General features: G+C 53.0%; 1 protein-coding gene across 3 annotated transcripts; it reads left to right on the top strand.

The window, feature by feature from the left end:
* Positions 1–1,229: 1,229 nt before the first annotated feature.
* On the top strand, positions 1,230–15,280 carry TMEM229B (transmembrane protein 229B). Of its 3 annotated transcripts, none has more exons than XM_080808070.1 (2): positions 1,230–1,363; positions 11,603–15,280. In XM_080808070.1, the coding sequence occupies exon 2, from the start codon at positions 11,621–11,623 to the stop codon at positions 12,122–12,124; it is 504 nt and encodes a 167-aa protein (XP_080664196.1). In that variant the 5' UTR covers positions 1,230–1,363; positions 11,603–11,620; the 3' UTR covers positions 12,125–15,280. The 3 variants fall into 3 exon arrangements, with proteins under 3 accessions (XP_080664196.1, XP_080664197.1, XP_080664198.1); XM_080808071.1 differs by having other exon boundaries at positions 1,243–1,363; positions 11,600–15,280; XM_080808072.1 differs by lacking the exon at positions 1,230–1,363 and adding an exon at positions 2,128–2,222.
* Positions 15,281–16,917: the final 1,637 nt, after the last annotated feature.

Genomic DNA, 16,917 nt, shown 5'->3' with positions numbered 1-16,917 from the left:
GGGGAGGAGCCAGGGAGGACCTGGGGAGGACTGGGCTCAGCTGCCATGCTGCACTTCGCTCTCATCCTTCTCTGGTCTCAGTGCGGGGGTGGGTGGGTGGGGGAGGGGGTGGGTGAGGTGTGCTCTGGGGGGGGTCCACCCTCCAGGGTCACAAGCACAAGTGCGTACAGTGAATTTCAAATCCCTATCCCCACCCCTTCACTTCTCCTCGGCTCCCCTGCTGCTTCTGGGGAGCAGAGGCCCAGTGACCCCAGCTCAGAGAGCCTGGGAGGTGCGGGGAGGGAGGAAGCTGGCCGTATGCACCAGCTGGGGGTGGGTGCCCCCACGGATAACCCTGCTTGGCCGTCCACAGGGTGGGGTGGGGAGGGAAGGGCGCCAGTTTCCGGCCGGGTCCGGCTGCAGGGACCTGAGCTCCTTCCTTGGGTTCATGCACATGATGCTGCATCCAAGGGGTTTTTCTGAGAAGCTGCAGGACCTTCACATTAAAGTCAGAATCTTGATCAAATGGTCAAATCTCAGGGATATATTAAAAATGTGTCTGTGGCCAGGGGCATCAGAAAGTCAGATTTATATCAGTTTATAGTCAGTTGTTGATGTTAACAGGAAGGGCTTTAATAAGAATAGTGATAAAATAGAGTGAAATAAATCTTGGGGTGGTGGGATTGTGGGGAGAGGGGTCTGGCACACCTTTTGTTGGTGTGCTTGTTTTTCTGTGTAGCTGTGCTCGACTCCCTAAATGCTATGACAAATGTCCTCCGTTATCGGACTTCTGGGAGGTTCCTGACCGCCCTTGAGAGCAGATGTGGCCACGGCAGGGCGAAGGTGAGAGTGTAATTTGAAGCTAAATGAGAAAGGCACTGGAGTCTAAAATTATACCCCCTCTCAGATTTACAAATGTGCACACATTTACTTGCGGAGTAAGAAGCCCTAAGTCCCAGCCCCACATGTGAATGGCCTGGGATGCACCCCAAGCTGTCATTGCTGGATTAACCAGACCTGAGCAAACAGGACAGTACAGAGGAGGGAGTAATTTCCAAGAGAGGGGCCCAGTGACCCTGGTGGGATGACTGCCTGGTGCTGAGCCGGGAGCCTGGGCAATTGTAGTGTTTGCCTTGAGGCTGCCTTTCCTCCTGGCCCAGGGGGCAGTGGAAGGTAATGAACGCCCCCTCTTTTATTCCCAGGGACACATGGAAGCCTCCTGCCTACCAGCCAAGGATCAGCTGAGCCCTGGGGCTGATGCTTGCCGGCACTGCTGAGAATGGCACCGAGGCCCAGCCAGGCACCAGGACAAAGGTTAACCCGGGACACTCCTGGACAGTGACCCTGATGTCTGTTCTGAGCCGTGCACTCAGAGGTCTGATAAGTGAGTAATGTGACGGGCTCCCCAGGGATCCCGGGCCCTCCCTGCCTCAGGGGCACTGACGCCGGTCTGGAGGTTCCAGTTCGGAGCCTGTGTTGTGTCCGAGGGCCCGTCATGGGGCCGTAGTTCCAGGATAGGCGGGGAGGGCCAGGCCCCTTCAGGTCATGCCATGTGCTGGAGCCGTCTTAGAGCCATGTGGCCTCTGAAATATGTGCCCGACCTAGATGGGCTGAATGAGTGAGGTCAGACACCCAGCACATGGGAGAGGACATCCTCCCACACTCCCTTTCTTATCTGTAGGCTTCTGGATGCTTTGGGCCTTGGGCTTTACCTCTGTGCCGTGAGAACTGTACCTCACCTGGGATTGCAGACTTTGTCCTGAGCCCATGAGCGGTTCACGTGGCCTTGGGGAGAGCATCCAGGGCGCTGGGAGGAGTGGGATTTCTGGTGCCTGAGCTGCTACAGAGGTGGCCACCAGGGGGTCAAGAGGAGCAAGCCTTCTGCTGCTTTTGGCCTGTGGAGGGTCTCCTCCTAAGGCCAGACATGCTGTGTGGAGAGCGCGGGACCCCCTGACTGTGGAGCTTCACCTGTCCTCGTATGGCCTTTCTTTCCAGACTTGGTCTCTGGCTTTTCCTTGATGGTGCTTTAAAAAATGATGATTGGCTGCTTTCCCAAGCCCCAGAGGTCTGTCTAGCCTGAAGGCCGTTGTCTGCGTAGGGCAGACAGTCCCCCTGTGGGTCAGACACGGCAGGGAGAGCACCCCCGACGGGACAAGCTGTTTGGGAGCTGCTGGACTGGCCCCCGGGGGCCCGGAGCCTTAGATTCTACGCAGGAGCTTGCGGGGAAGGAGAAGGGCAACTAGGTAATTCTCAGCTTTAGCCAGAACTTGCCAGTCGACAGTTGAAAACTCAGGGCTGGCATCTATGTTTCCCTCAGCCTGGGCTTGCAAAGCCAGTTCGTGATTGGAGGGCTTTTCAGGAAGTGGGTCGTTGGGGTGATCTGTAGCCAGGGAGGTGTGCACCTAAACTGCGGGGGTGAGGTGGGGGTGCAGAGATGGTCGTGGAGGCCACGGTGGGAACCCGGTGACTCAGATCAGAGACCTACTCCCCACATCACGCAGGATTCCCCACCCAGGGCAGTCTCCACCAGCGGCCTTGGGACTGTTGTGCCCTCTGGTCGGTGATCGCACTCCAGAATTATTCATTAAGAAATCTTTCCTTAGGAAATAACCCCAGAGAAGAAAAGGGCTGGATTCTTTTTTAGAAGCATAAAAAGGATGTTTCTTATGGTGTTGTGGTAATAGTGGAAATGGGAAACAATTGTTCTCTCTTTGTTGAACATGTAGGTTAAGGAAGTTATAGTTTTCCACCTGGTGGAATAGCATACTGCCATTGTAATAACGAGGACACAGGCAGTATAACAACTTGGAAAAATGATTATGATATACTAAGTGAAAATGTCAGGTTACAGGAGAAGTACATTAAGGATTAAGGCAACTTGTAAAATAAACACATGAGAAAGATAGCCAGGGAGACATGATGGTGGCTGCTAGTTTGATGGACTAGGAATTCCTTTTCTTTCTTTCTTTTTTTTTTTAAAGATTTTATTTATTTATTTGACAGAGAGAGACATAGCGAGAGAGGGAACAAAACAAGGGGAGTGAGAGAGGGAGAACCAGGCTTCTGGCTGAGCAGGGAGCCCGATGTGGGACTTGAAACCAGGACCCTGGGAACATGACCTGAGCCAAAGGCAGCTGCTTAATGGCTGAGCCATCCAGGTGGCCTCCCCTTTCTTTCCATGATGCATGGATTTGCTTCTTGTGAAACTGAATGTATTCTGGATGAATATACGACACACATTAACAGTGACTTTCTCTAAGGTGTGGGGTGATGGGGGGCTTTTGCTCTCCAGGTCGATCCTTTCAGTGATATTTAAATTTTAGGTGTGAGCACATGTTACTTTTATAATCAGGAAAAATAAAAAAGATCTTTAAAAATGTTAGAACTGAAATTTTAAAAAGACCATATTTCCCAAGAAAGAGAAAAGAGAAAGGCTGAAGAAAGCTAGTTGTTTATACTTGCCCTGTGTGGGCCCATTCACCCTCCCATTCATTCATTCATTCATTCACCATGCCCCGGGTGTTAGTAGGTCTCATTTCCAGGCACTGGTCTAGGCACTGGGCACCCAGCATTGAACAAGGCAGAGCCCCTGCCCTCCTGGAGCGTTCATTCTAGTTGGGGGAGATAGACAGCAAATAAGTAGCAAAATACCAGAAAGCGAAAGTGCTGTGAGGACTGAAACAGGATGACGTCAGTCACGGGGAGGCTATTTTGGATTGGAGACTTGGAGAAGGTCTCAGGGGTGACTGGTTGAGTTGAAATCTGAATAACAATAGAGAGGCAGGCCAGTGAGGTCTGGGAAGAGCCTTGTTGGGGGGGGTGGCAGGGGCAACACACAGGATGCTCAGCCTGAGGGCCCCGCCTGCCGGGTGCCCTTCCCTGCCTGAGCCCTGCTGACTCTCTGTGCCAAGCTGACTCTGTTCCCAGGGCCCACCTGCCCCCCTGTGCCTGCCAGCTGGGATTTGGTTAGCATTGGAGGCCTTCTAAAATCCTCTCCAGCTTGCTGCTTTGGAGTGGTCTGCTGCTGCTCTAGGTGCCAGGCTTGGATGGAGAGTGTGATGCTGGTCACGGCTCTTGGCTGGCATTTGCATGGCAGACCTGGGCCATCTGAGATTCCCAGCCATGCTGGGGCAGGCTCGAAGTCAAGGACACTCTGGGGAATGTGTGTCCTGGTGAAAGGTCTTTGAATGGCACCTGCCTTGAGGCCCTCCATGGTGGTGGCCACTGTGGTCCTCTAAGGTCAACTATGACCCTGGAGGACCATCCCATGGGTCTTGCCGGAATTGGGCTTAGAACAGAACTTGGCCTCTCAGAATAGGCTGAGAGCCTTCAACAGCTCTGACACCAGTCCTGAGCTTCACTGATGATCTTTCTAGAAGCTCGTGTGTCCTTCTTGCTTCCTGTTGTCTCTCCATACACCATCCTGGCTTTCCCGAAGCAGAAACTCAGAAAATGGTGGTGCCTGCAGAGGAGGCTGTAGTCAGCTTCAAGGGCAGTGTGCTGAGAAGGCTCTGAAGCCAGACTCGCTGGATTTGAATCCCAGCTCTGCCTTTTAGAGCTGGAATTACTTACCCTCTCCTCCTCCTTACTGCCCTAGCTGTAAAATAAACTTGAGTATTATCTGAGGTAATACATGGTAGGTGCTGGGAAGAGGGCCTGATTATTCCCGTGACTTGAGAGGTGGAGGGAGGACTAACTCCGGGGACTTTCCTGGGGGATGCCCATAGCAAGAAACGGTCGAACTCTATGGCATCGGGGTTACCCAGTGACCCCAAGTATTTAGCTCCACTTGCTTCCTTTCTGGCCCTGGAGAAAGTGCATGGGTTCCCCCCACCCCTACCCCACCCACAATCTGACAACCACAGAGGAAGCTCAGGACGGCTTCAGACCTTGCACCTTTCACCCAGATGTTAGGACAACTGCCCCCCCGCCCTGCTTTGATCGCACTCACCTCCAGCACAGAGCCTGCCAGGGGTCTGGACTCAGGGTCTCCGCCACTGCCTTGCCCTCGGGGACCCCTGAAGCCTCCAAAAACTGAAGCAATTTTGGTGCCTAGGAATGAGGAAGTAAATGAGGGGAAAGAAGGAGGAAGGCCTGCCTAGTCTGGCTGCATGGAAGAGGAGTCCTGGTTTTCTAGCAAGATGATTCTCTGCACAGAAATTCCCAGAGTCATTTTGTTGGGGCACCTTAGCTTCCTGGGACAAGATGGGAGTTTGGGGTAAAACCAAAGGCGATCATCTCATTTGCTTTTGCCTGCAGCCTGTCTTGGACTTTTATGGCATTCTCTTCATCCCTCTCCGCTTCTCTGCTCTCTAAGGAATAGTTCAGTGGGTTCCAGGACTCGGTGAGATACTCTTAGGGAGCAAGACTCGGTACCCCTCCCCCCAATCACCTATCACCTGTGCCCTTGGAAGGGCAGTGCCCTGCTCTGACAAGTGATCTTTGCCGGCACTCCGTGGTCACAGGCCCTTTTATCAACAAGCACGAGGGCTCTTGTACTTGAGTGTTGTTCCGTAGCATCCTGCTTGTGAAACCGTCCCCAGCTCTCCAAATTCTTTTCTCTCATTTTCACCCTTGCCTGTGCTCTCCTCTTTACTTCGCCTTGAGTTTTCTTTCCCTGATTGTCCTCTGTGTCATGGTCCTCAGGACAGTTGTGTTTGTCACCAGGAGAAAGAGACTGACTTCCAGGGAGCCGGTGGTTCCTCCTGATGCAGGACTTCACAGGGCTTTGATCCCAGTGCGGAGCAAGGAGGTACTGGGAGAGTCTGGGGCAGAGTCCCCATTCAGGGGCGGGGAGGCATGGCCGGGGCCAGGAAAGGGTGGGGGAGCTTGTCCCAACTCAAGAGTTCAAGCCCTCCTGTGAGTGTTAGCAATGGGTTCAGGGAGTGGAGTTTTGAAAATCCAGCCAAGCCAATGTGGCCTCTCATGTTAGTGTCTGTGGCTGTCCCAGCTGATGACACTGTCTCATGTCCCTCCTTCTCTGTCTTTGCCCCCATCTCCTGGCCCCAGTCAGGACTTCCAGCTTTCCCATTTGTCTCATGGAGAGTTGGCGTGTTCTTTTGGCACAACCCCTAGGACGTGGCCTGACCTTGCCTAGGTATGCTTCCCCTCTGCCTACCCCTGTTCTTCCAGTATGGAAGATTCCAGAAATGGGATCCTATCCTTGGGCTCACCTTGTTCTTTCTCCCCCATCTTCTCTTCTGTTTAGCAGCTTGCCCTCCTTCGCCCTTTAACAGTGGCTCCTCCCATCCTGCTTCTGTTCATAGGGTTTGGAAGTCCAGCTCTTCCAAGTCACCTGCTCCAGGGGTGACTAAAGCCCCTGGGTTGTTGGAAACTCCAGTTGCCTGGGAAACCATCCTCAGCCATGTCTAAAGATGAGACCATGAGGCAAGGACAGCAGGGTTTTAAAGTCAGCATTAAGGTGGGGCTGACCTGAGAGGTCCACTAGTTCTGTCAGGCCACTGCGTAAGATGAATGGGGAGTCCCTTCCCCCGGATCCTGTGGGCCAGAGGGGCCAGAGGGGCCAGAGGTACGAGTGCAGGTCGGGTGGACAGACCTAAGTTCAGAGGAGCCAGAGTTGGGCGGCAGGCAGAGTGGTCTCCGGGCCACCACAGAACCCCCCCACCTACGGTCATGGGCACCTCCTCATTCTCAACCTGGGTCTGTTCTCTCCCATTCTGGGGGGGCTAACAACCTATTGGGGTTTCAGGATAAAAGGGAGGTGTGGGAAGTTGTGCCAGGAATACTGGCCCTTTTGTTCGCCCTTGTCAAACCTGGACCTCAGAGGGCTAGTCCTGAGACCCCTCGACCTTCGTGAAACTTCCTGAGCTACACAAAAGCTGGAAGCTCGCCTTGCCTCTCCTCAGCTCCGTCTTTGTTCTCCTGTGGGCTCTACATGTGGTTATTGGTTAAGGAGGGTTGCTTGGCTGCTGGGTTGTGCTCTGGATGGACGTGAAGACCTGACCTGCCCGGCAAGGAAGGTTGCCCAACCACTAGCGAGAGCAGGGGCAGAATGACCCTGCCTCAGGGAGGAGGGGGTGCTGGAAGCAGAAGCTGACCAGGAAGTCTGGCTCTGTGCCAGAAATGGAGCCACCCTCTCTGATCATTTGCTGTCATCTTAGTAGTGTCTGTCCCCTCAGTCACCCTTAGAGTAACCCCCAGAAGTAGTTACTCTTATTATTCTCACTTCACCTGTAGGAAATCCGAGGCACAGAAAAGTCAGGTAACATGCCCTACATCCCACAGGGGAAGGGTACCAGGAAACTGGAAAGGAAAAGGCAAGGTGGGGAGACCAGGAAGTTAGGATCCACAGCCCCTGGACTTAACCATTTCATGCTGTTCAAACCCGTGAATCATGGTTTGTGGTTGGTGATGGTTCAGGAGGGAAGGACTTGTATGAACTGTATGGGACATCAGGTTTCCTTAGATTTGTCCGGCGAATTTGTTGAGCATCTTCTATGTACGAGGCACAAAAATGATTCATACGTAGTGCTACAGCAAATGTTTTTAAGATGAAATTTTTAAATAAAAGTTTAGACATACTTGTTAGAAAAACATTTTAGGTTATACAGAGAAGTTTAAAGAAGGAAACAAAAATCACTTGTGATGTCACCATCCAGAGATGATTATGGTTAATTTTTTGTACATTTGGGTTTTTTTTTCAAGATTTTATTTATTTGACAGAGATCACAAGTACGCAGAGCAGCAGGCAGAGAGAAAGGGGAGAAGCAGGCTCTCCGCTGAGCAGAGAGCCCGATGCTGGGCTTGATCCCAGGACCCTGAGATCATGACCTGAGCTGAAGGCAGAGGCTTAACCCACTGAGCCACCCAGGCGCCCCTTTTTTGTACATTTGTATGTATGTATGCTTTTGCAAAATCAAAATCATATTAATTACTCAGTTTTGAATCCTGCCTTTTTTTCTCTCTTACCATTATATTAACCAGTCACCAAGTGGCCACTAGTGCAGAGCATAGTGCAGACTGTTGTCACAGAAGTGAACTGGGTGCAGAGGTGGACAAACAGGGCAGCTGAGGAGGATTATGGGTCATGAGCCATGGGTTAGGGGTGGTGGCAGCAGTAGCAGTTGGGAAGGGCATCCCAGGTAGCAAGAGCAATCATGAAGAGATCCAGAGGACAAGATCTGAGGCCGCGGTATCTCACGGAGGGCTTTGCCAGCCATCCCTAGGGGTTCAAGCCTTCCCATGTGGATGGTAAGGACACACTAGTGGGCCTTATTTGGGGAGAAGCATTGGATTTGTGTTTTAGAAAGACTGTTGTTTCTGTACGTACTTTCCTAGCTGGGTGAGTGAATTGGAAAGGAAAAGGCAAGTGGGGAGACCAGCTGGCAGATGACAGAGAGCATCCAGGTGAATGACGGTGACAGCTTGGAGCAGAGCAACAGCAATGAGAAAGGAGGGTCAAGGGGAAGAGATGATTTCAAACATAGTTAAGTGGTAAAAAGGACAGGAGGTAATGGCCAACTTGGTGGCTTTGCCATGTGACTTGCTTTGGCCAGTAAGATGTTCCTGGGCACGACTTAAGCGGAGTCTTGAAAAGTGTGGTGCAGTAGGGTCTGCTTGTCCATGTGCCTCTGCCCCTGCATGAGAAAGCATGATGGGGACGAGAGACAGGTAGACCAGAGCCACCCAGCCAAGGATAGAACAGAAACCCCGACAAGCAGCCATTTCATGATCGAGGCCAGCCAAGATCTGCCAACCCACACACAAGCTGTAATAATAAATGAGAGCTGATTTACATCACTGAGTTTTAGAATGCTTTGTTATGAAGCATGAACTGATTAAGAAATGTCTTCTTTAGTTGAATGCTGTATGCCAGGCACTGTTCTAGGCATTGGGTAATGCAGCACTGAACCAGACAGACAAGGTCCTTATTCTCAGGGAGCTCATGTTCGGGGTGGGGGTGGGAGGATGCGGCAGAGGAAGCTAGAATGACCTCAGGGCCTCCTGCTGCCAACTGGGTGCAGGGTGAGGTCACAGAAGGAAGATGAGTTTTAGGGAAAAGATACTGAGTTTGAGGTGTCTATAGGATGCTTAGGTGGAGGGGTTGAGGTAGGAGTGGGATATGTAGGTGTAGGACACAGGAGAGATGTCTAGGTGTGGACTGGGTGTTATCACCATAATAACCCAGGAAGTCATCTGGACCAAAGTGAGACAGAGGAAGTGCTCTCGCAATTCAGGGGAGGAAGAGAGGGCTGTGGGGATGAAGATGATTTTATTCTGAAGGTCACCTGGAAGCTGGATTTGTACTTGTGGGCAGTGAGAGGAAAGGCACAGGAAACATACAGACGGGATCTGCAGAGGCAGGAGGGAAAACCAGGAGAGCCAGCCAGTGAGAAGAAGGCTGAAAAAGTGGGCTGGAGTGAGATCCTAGAGAGTCTTGAATATCAGGCCAAGGAAGCTGTGGCATTTCATTAGGACAGGGGATGGAGGGTGGGGGAGTCAGGGGGTGGGAACTGAATGCTTTTGAGGAGGGGAGCGGCACTAGGCAGGCATGTCTAAGAGCTGGGCAGTAGTGTGCAGTGGGATGAGTGCTGAAGTAGAAATCGGGAGATGTGGATTCTAGTCTCGGCCTATCCATTCACCGGCCCTGGGGTATGGGGCAAACCCACTTCTCTCTGAGCCCCAACTGTCTCTCTGAAAAAATAGGAGTGAAACTATCTGCCCTTCTTCACATGAATCTTAATTTTGTAATTACCAGTGACCAAAAATGGGAACAGAAGTGTCTGGAAGGGCTCAAAGCGATACATCAGGGCGGGTAATCTTGTGACGAGGCCTGCTTTAGCTGGAAGGTGAGGCTGCGATTCCCAGACAAGGAGGCAGACTGCAGGTGCAGCCTGTTCACCTCTGTCCCCTCACCCACCTTGACAGAGAGGTCAAGCCTGGGGTCCACGGGCAGCTGGCAGAGCTGGGATTTGTGTTTTCATGCCTGCCTTCCCATTCCTGATGCTACCCTGAACTCTCCCCATAAACCTGCATCATGTAGAGAGGGTCTGCCCCAGAGAGGCCTGTGAACAGAACAGAGGAGTGCAAAAGAGGCACTCCTCTTTCGGGGAGGACACGGGCTAGCAAGGTGGATCGAGAGGGCACATGCCTTCTAACAGGAAACGGGGTAGCATTGGATAAAGGACAAGGAAAAGTAGAAAGGCCTGTGGGCGAGGCCAGCCTTCAGGGAAGCAGTCTGGGGCCTTAAAGCCCAGTGGGGCTAGAAGAGAGGAGGAAAAGGGAAAAAGTAGAAAGGAGGACTCTCTCCTCTGTCAGCCCACTGGTTTCCTCTCAACATTGAAACTAAACACCCAAACCCGCTTAATGGAGCAGTTAAAGACAAATGTGACCACAACGAGCTGCCACTTTACACCCATTAGGATGGCCATCCTCAAAAAACCAGAAAATAACAAGTGCTGGCAAGGGTGTGGGGAAATTGGAAGCCTTGTGCATTGCTGGCGGGAATGTAAAATGGTGCAGCTGCCGTGGAAAACAGCAAGGGTATTCCTCAGAAAATTAATATGGAATCACCATGTGATCTGGTAATTCTCCTGCATATAAATCCAAAAGAATGGAAATCAGAGACTAGAACAGATATTTGTATACCTACGTTCATAGCAGCAATGTTCACAATAGCCAAAAGGTAGAAACAAACCATCAAATTAATGGACAGAGGGATAAAACAAATGTGATAGATCGATCGATCGATCGATCACAAAGAATGAATATTATTCAGCCTTTAAAAATGTGAAGGATATTCTGACACACGCTACTACATAGATGGACCTGGCCGACACTATGCTCAGTGAAATAAGCCAGTCACGAAGGGACAAGTACCGTACGATTCCCCTTAAAAGAGGTAACTGGAGTAGTCACATTCATAGAGACAGAAGGTAGAAGGGTGGTTGCCATGGGCTGGGGAGGAGGTGGGGAGTTAGTGTTCCGTGGGTACGGAATTTCAGTTTGGGATGATGAAAAAGTTTTGGAGATGGACAGTGGAGACAGTTGCACAATGGTGGGAAGGTACTCAATGCCACTGAACTATACACTTAAAAATGGCTAACATGGTAAATGTTAGTATATGTTAACACACACACACACACACACACACACACACACCCAAGGACAAATGTGACAGGTTGCTTAGAAAGATCTCAGAAATATGAATGAGGTGGAGTTGTTTGAGAAGTGGAGGAGGAGATGGTGACCCCAGTGGGTGGGCCTGATGAGAAATCAGCTGGTAGCCTAGAAATGGAGGTGACTGGTGGGTCAGGACAGCCAGCTCTTCCATCTGATCACAGATTTAAAAAAAAAAAAGTCTAGGTTGTGTAGGAGACACCTCCCTCCAAGTAGCGTTTGAGTAGAGCTGGTCAGAGGAAGCCAGTGGGACTTTTAAGTTTCTTGCCTTCCTTTCTCATGCCCACCTGGCCAAGATCAGGAATAGGGCGTAAAGTAATGACCAGGAAACAGGGTCCGGAGTGGGACTGGTAACCAAAGAGAACAGTAGCAGCGGGTGTGGAACCCCCTCGAGCCTGGTCACAGCGGAGACTCGGGCTGGGCGTGGGTGGCCAGGAGGAGGGGCTCCCTCCCGCTCTCACCTGTCTCCTCTGTGTCGCAGCAGCCAGCCCCACTGGGCGCCATGGCGTCGGCCGAGCCGCTGACGGCGCTGTCCCGCTGGTACCTGTACGCCATCCACGGCTACTTCTGCGAGGTGATGTTCACGGCCGCCTGGGAGTTCGTGGTGAACTTTAACTGGAAGTTCCCGGGGGTCACGAGCGTGTGGGCGCTCTTCATCTACGGCACGTCCATCCTCATCGTGGAGCGCATGTACCTGCGCCTGCGGGGCCGCTGCCCGCTGCTGCTGCGCTGCCTCATCTACACGCTCTGGACCTACCTGTGGGAGTTCACCACCGGCCTCATCCTGCGCCAGTTCAACGCCTGCCCCTGGGACTATTCCCAGTTCGACTTTGACTTCATGGGCCTCATCACCCTGGAGTACGCCGTGCCCTGGTTCTGCGGGGCCCTCATCATGGAGCAGTTCATCATCCGCAACACCCTCCGCCTCCGCTTTGACAAGGACGCCGAGCCCGGGGAGCCCGGGGGCCCCCTGGCCCTGGCCAACGGCCACGTCAAGACGGACTGAATGGGGCTGGTGGGCGGGGCCCGGGGCTCTCTCACAGACGTGAGGGACAGAGGTACCAAGCTGGTGGGGTTACATCTTCTGAACAGCACAAGCCCTGGCCCGGGGCCGGCCTCAGACCCCTAGGGCACACACGACAGCGGCCTCCCTCCAGCACCCTCCGCTGGGGGCGGGGTGAGGTGTGGCGGGCGGGTGTGGAGGGAGCGGAAGGGACTCTGGGAAGGGTTTAGGTCTCTGCGCCCAGCTCAGAGGCTGGCGGCCAGAGGCCTGTGGCTAAGCAGCGGCTGGACCCCCCCCCCCCAAACCCCGGGTGACTTTGGAAGCAGCAGGCCCTGTCCTGGCTAAGGGGCTCTGAGAATGGGGCAGAAGGTGGGAGGCAAGGCCTGAGGAGGCGTTGGGCTGCTGCGAGGCCTCCTCCCTCTCACCTGGTTTAGGTGGGCTTTGGCTGGTTCCATTTGGCAATATTCAGGTGCTTGCTTGCAACCAATACCTCCCCGGGGGCCTGCTGAGCTGCGGCCTGACGAGAGACTGGGCGGCCAGGAGGCTGCTTGGCAGCAGTACTGGTGTGCAAGGGCTGGAGGCCTTCCCTTGGCTCCTCTCCCCTCCCCCAGGGCTCCGCCCCTCCCTTGGCCTTCTGGGGGCCCCCCTGGTGCTGGATTCCCACCAACCTTGGGCTTTTGGAGGTTTCAATCCCTGTGTGTTCGGTGGTGTTTCCCCCTTTCTCTCTTATTTTCAAGGCCTTTACCACTAGCGGCCCCTTTATCCATGTCAGTCACCACACCCACCCCCTTCCCCAACTCCCTGGCCAACACAGCAGCTGCCAGACATAGAGCCCTGAGAGCCACCTTCCCTCCATTGTGTCCGCTGCCTGAAGACTGGGAAGTCACCCTTTTACACCTCCCCACCTGTCTGATGGGCTGTGGCAGCGCCCCCTCCCCACAGAGGCCCAGCTGAAATGGAATGATGTCCTCCCCAGCACACAGTCAGGCCAAAATGCAGCCCCCCCCCCAGATCCACAATGGGGACCTAGAGATAAATCAGTTTAGGGGAGTTGAGGGGGAGGGGAGAAGGCATTTCTCTTTTCAAGTCAGAGTCAATAGAGCTTCCTAGGGGATGGCGGAGCAGGAATCCAGGGTTGGAGACCCATGCAGGGTGAGTGAGAGGGAAAAAGGAAACAGCCTTTGAGCTTTGGGAGGGTCTTCAGAGCATCCTTAGTGGGAAGGGATCAGCTGGTCCCGCCATAGCCCCAGCCCTGCAGCAAAACCTCTCAGGGCCATGCCGTCCCACCCCTCCCAGGCAAGACTGACCCTTTGAGCTTACCCCTTAAGCAGTATTGACCCTGCCATGCTCACAGGCGTTGCCATCCTGGTTGCCCCCCTTCCTCTGTGATGGGTCCATTGCTGGCAGTGGACAGGTGAAATCCTCACTCCAGCCCACTTCTGGCTCTGCCCCCACTCCCTGAGGGGAGAGGCCCATCAGAATGCAGCCTATGCCATGGTACATGGTCTTGTCTTGACCACACGAGGACTCTTAGATAGAAATTAGCCTTTCCCTTTTTACGGATCATTAAAAAATGACAGTACCACCTGTGGAGAGAATCTCCTCTTCCTTGCTCTGCTGCTCCACCGAGACTGTGCAGACAGTCCCAGCCAGGGTGTGAGCCAGGGCTGGGGGGGCGGGGGGCTGGGTTGCTGGGCAGGGTTGGGAGAAAGGCTGGAAGACTCTGCCTTTGATAGGGTTGTTTTTGCAGTTGACTCTGTCCAGGACAGGATGAAGGGCATCTCCCAGCCTCTGTGTCCTGACCAGGCTCCTCAAATCCAGCGATGAACATTCTGCAGGGGCCAGACCTACCTTTGATTTTACTGTGGCCCCAATTCCAGAGCTCTGGGGCACCCAGGGATTCAGGTTTCCATCTACAGGTGGAAGGGTTTCCAGAGGAAAAGCATCATCTGGATTCCCTGTCCCGTCTGCAAAATTATTTCCTCGGCCCTGTCCCCTAACTCTGTGCTATCTCAGTTTTCTGGACCCCAATACCCTTCCAGGCCCCTCAGGTGGGCCCCTAGACTGCACCACCCGCCTTTGACCTCCCCTCCTGTGACCAAATCTGGGGTTGGCTTGTTGATGTCTGCCAGCACAGGGTCTCAGTGATTCTCAGCCATAGCAAGCCCCTGTATGGCCCATCGGGTGTGGCCACTCCAGATGCTGCCCCATGGACATTCCCTGGCACCATCTTTTCTCTGGGCCCTACAGATTCCCAGGGACAGGAGGTCCTGTGGTAAACCCGCCTGGTATGTGCAGAGCACTGTTTTTCTGCTTCTTCCAGGTACCCCATGGCTCTTGCTGTCCCTCATAGGGCATAGAGTCCCCAGCAAAGGGAGGCAACAATCCAGGGCTTGAGCTCAGGGTCGGTAGGCTCAGAATTCATCCGGGGTAGCCCAGACTTCAACTCTTGCTTTCTTGGGTATCTTCAGGGCCCTCATCCCTTAGTGCCCGGGCACCCCAGCTCTGCCAAGCAGTAGGGGTGCTGGGAGGAAGAGTCTGCTGACTCTTTGTGACCCTCTGGTGTCCTGGGTCTCTCCACTGGACATGGCAGCATTTCTGAGTTACTTCAGATTGTCATATATAAGGCTATTGCCTTAGAGCTGCCCTGCATGGTTGAACTGCTTCTGAGGTCTGCTAGGCACCCTGTCCCTTGTGCCCTGTCCCCTCTGTTGCCAGTAAGTCACAATGGCCTATGCTTATCTACAGCAATAATATATAGGGAGTGCCCATGAAATCCTCTTGTCCTAGTCCCTCACTCTCTGCATGGGTCTCCTCCTTGGGGAGGCAGTGCTGAGTAGGTCAGTTCCTGAGAACCTGCATTTATGAAGCTCTGGGCCGTGCAGACGTCATCATGGGGGATGGAGAGAGGAGAGATGCCCGGCCCCCAAGCTATGGCTAAGGCAGTGAGGGTACCTTCCACCCTGAGACCACCCCAGACCCGGAGGAGCTACGGGTCCCAGCTCTCCCACTTCAAAGTGGGCAGGACTGTCTCCCAACTGCAGCCCCTCAGGACACGTGACTGGTTTGTGCGCCCATCGCCTGCTCTGTCTCCATCGGTCTCTCTGTCTCTTCCTTTTCACATTTGTGCACATCAAATATACTGGTGTTTGTGTTCCAGGACTGGCTCTGATTCATCTCTGTTTCTTCTATTTTGGAGCCCCTTTTCTAGGGGCAGCTGGAAGCCAAGCCCTTCACACTGTGTCGTGCTGCTGTCCTAAACCAAGAGGACTGCTGGGGGGAGCCACCTCGTGGGGAGGGCAAGTGGGACTCCCTGACAGTCCTTTTCACCATCTCTGCTCTGACCCTCCTGGGTGACCAGAATTTTCTACCTAACCCCCCACTCCTCACCAGTAATATGATCTGGTCCATAATTTTGCTTTGGTCCTAGGCTGCAAAGCAGATGGGGAGGCCTGGGCAGTTATCCAAGTTGGCTGCATTGGCTCAGGAGATGAGCTCCTCTAGAAACAGACCAGCCACGACCTGGGGGGTCTCACAAGTCAGGAGGGGCCAAGGAAGGAGGCTGAGCGTACTCCAGAGAGCTGAGCCACCAGAACACCTTACTTTTCATTACATCAAAAGTGATGCTTTGAAGAAACAGAGCTCTGCACTCCTCCCAGAGAAGTGCAACGTTCCCAGCGAAGTGCAACGTTCCCAGAGAAGTGCTTTTGGGGGGACTAATCGCTCCCTACTTTGTGTACCTCTGCTCTGTCTACTGTCCCTTGTCCTCCTCTCCCCCCACCATGCTCCTGCCTACTTTCCTACTTCCAGCAAGAGAACGTAGAGCTCAGAAATTGTTTGGTCAGTTCAACTCAACCCAAATGGCTTGGTCCCCACTGCCACAGCCACTGGCTTTCTGGATGGAGCAGGTAGTGTGCTTTCTGAGTCATTAGGAAGGGCCTCTTCCTCCCCCACTCACTTGAAGGTATTCATTTCTTTCACTGAATCCTTTTCCCCTTATAAAAACAAGTAAGCATATAGACCCAACAACCATTTACATGTTAGTATAAACAAATATATAAGGCTAGTGCCTTAGAGCAGGTTTTTAGAGAAAGAGGCAAACGTCATGAAACAGGGTCTACCTTATGAAGCTAGAGAAAAGACAAGAGGTAGGGCTCAGAACAAGAAGTCTTAGGGGACCCCAAACCTTTCTTAACTGGCCAACGACTTCTGCACTCTACTCAACGGATGCTTTCCTTTCTTGATATTTTCCTCCACCTCCTCTGCTCCACGCTCATTCATTCCAAAGGGACCTTCTGAAGACAGTGCCTTGAGGCAAGTGCCCCAAGAGAGCTAATGCCAAGGAGCTGGGCCGCGTCTTCTGACATTTGCCCAGCCTTCACAAGGGCCTAATATTTAATAACAATGAGTGAATGACCATAACCTTGCCTTTCCTTCTGGGGTGCCCATCTCAGAAGGGTAGCTTGGTCCACACCCCTGGTGCTGCTGGGGATGGCTGGACAGCCTGTGTTTGGTTAGCAGGGAAGCAGGTACAGGGTAAGGGAGCAACTGATTGATGACACTCCAAGTTAGAGGGACTGGTCCCAATAATTTTAACAACAGCTGTGGTACTGACTACTGGGCCTGCAACTGAGCACGCCACTGAGTGTGTATGCACGATCTCAAACGTTCTCCCACTTGAGGTGGGTACTGGTTTTCCCCTTTTCAGCAGAGGAAATCTGGTGGCAACCACTCTGCAACATGGATTTACCACATTTCTCTTCAAATTGCTTTTTGGTTTTCGTGTAAGAAGGTGA

This window comes from Martes martes, assembly GCF_963455335.1.
Source record: "Martes martes genome assembly, chromosome: 7".
NCBI classification, from domain to species: Eukaryota; Metazoa; Chordata; class Mammalia; order Carnivora; family Mustelidae; genus Martes; species Martes martes.
Note: the sequence above shows the minus strand (reverse complement) of the source record. Positions and strands in the feature narration are given on the sequence as shown.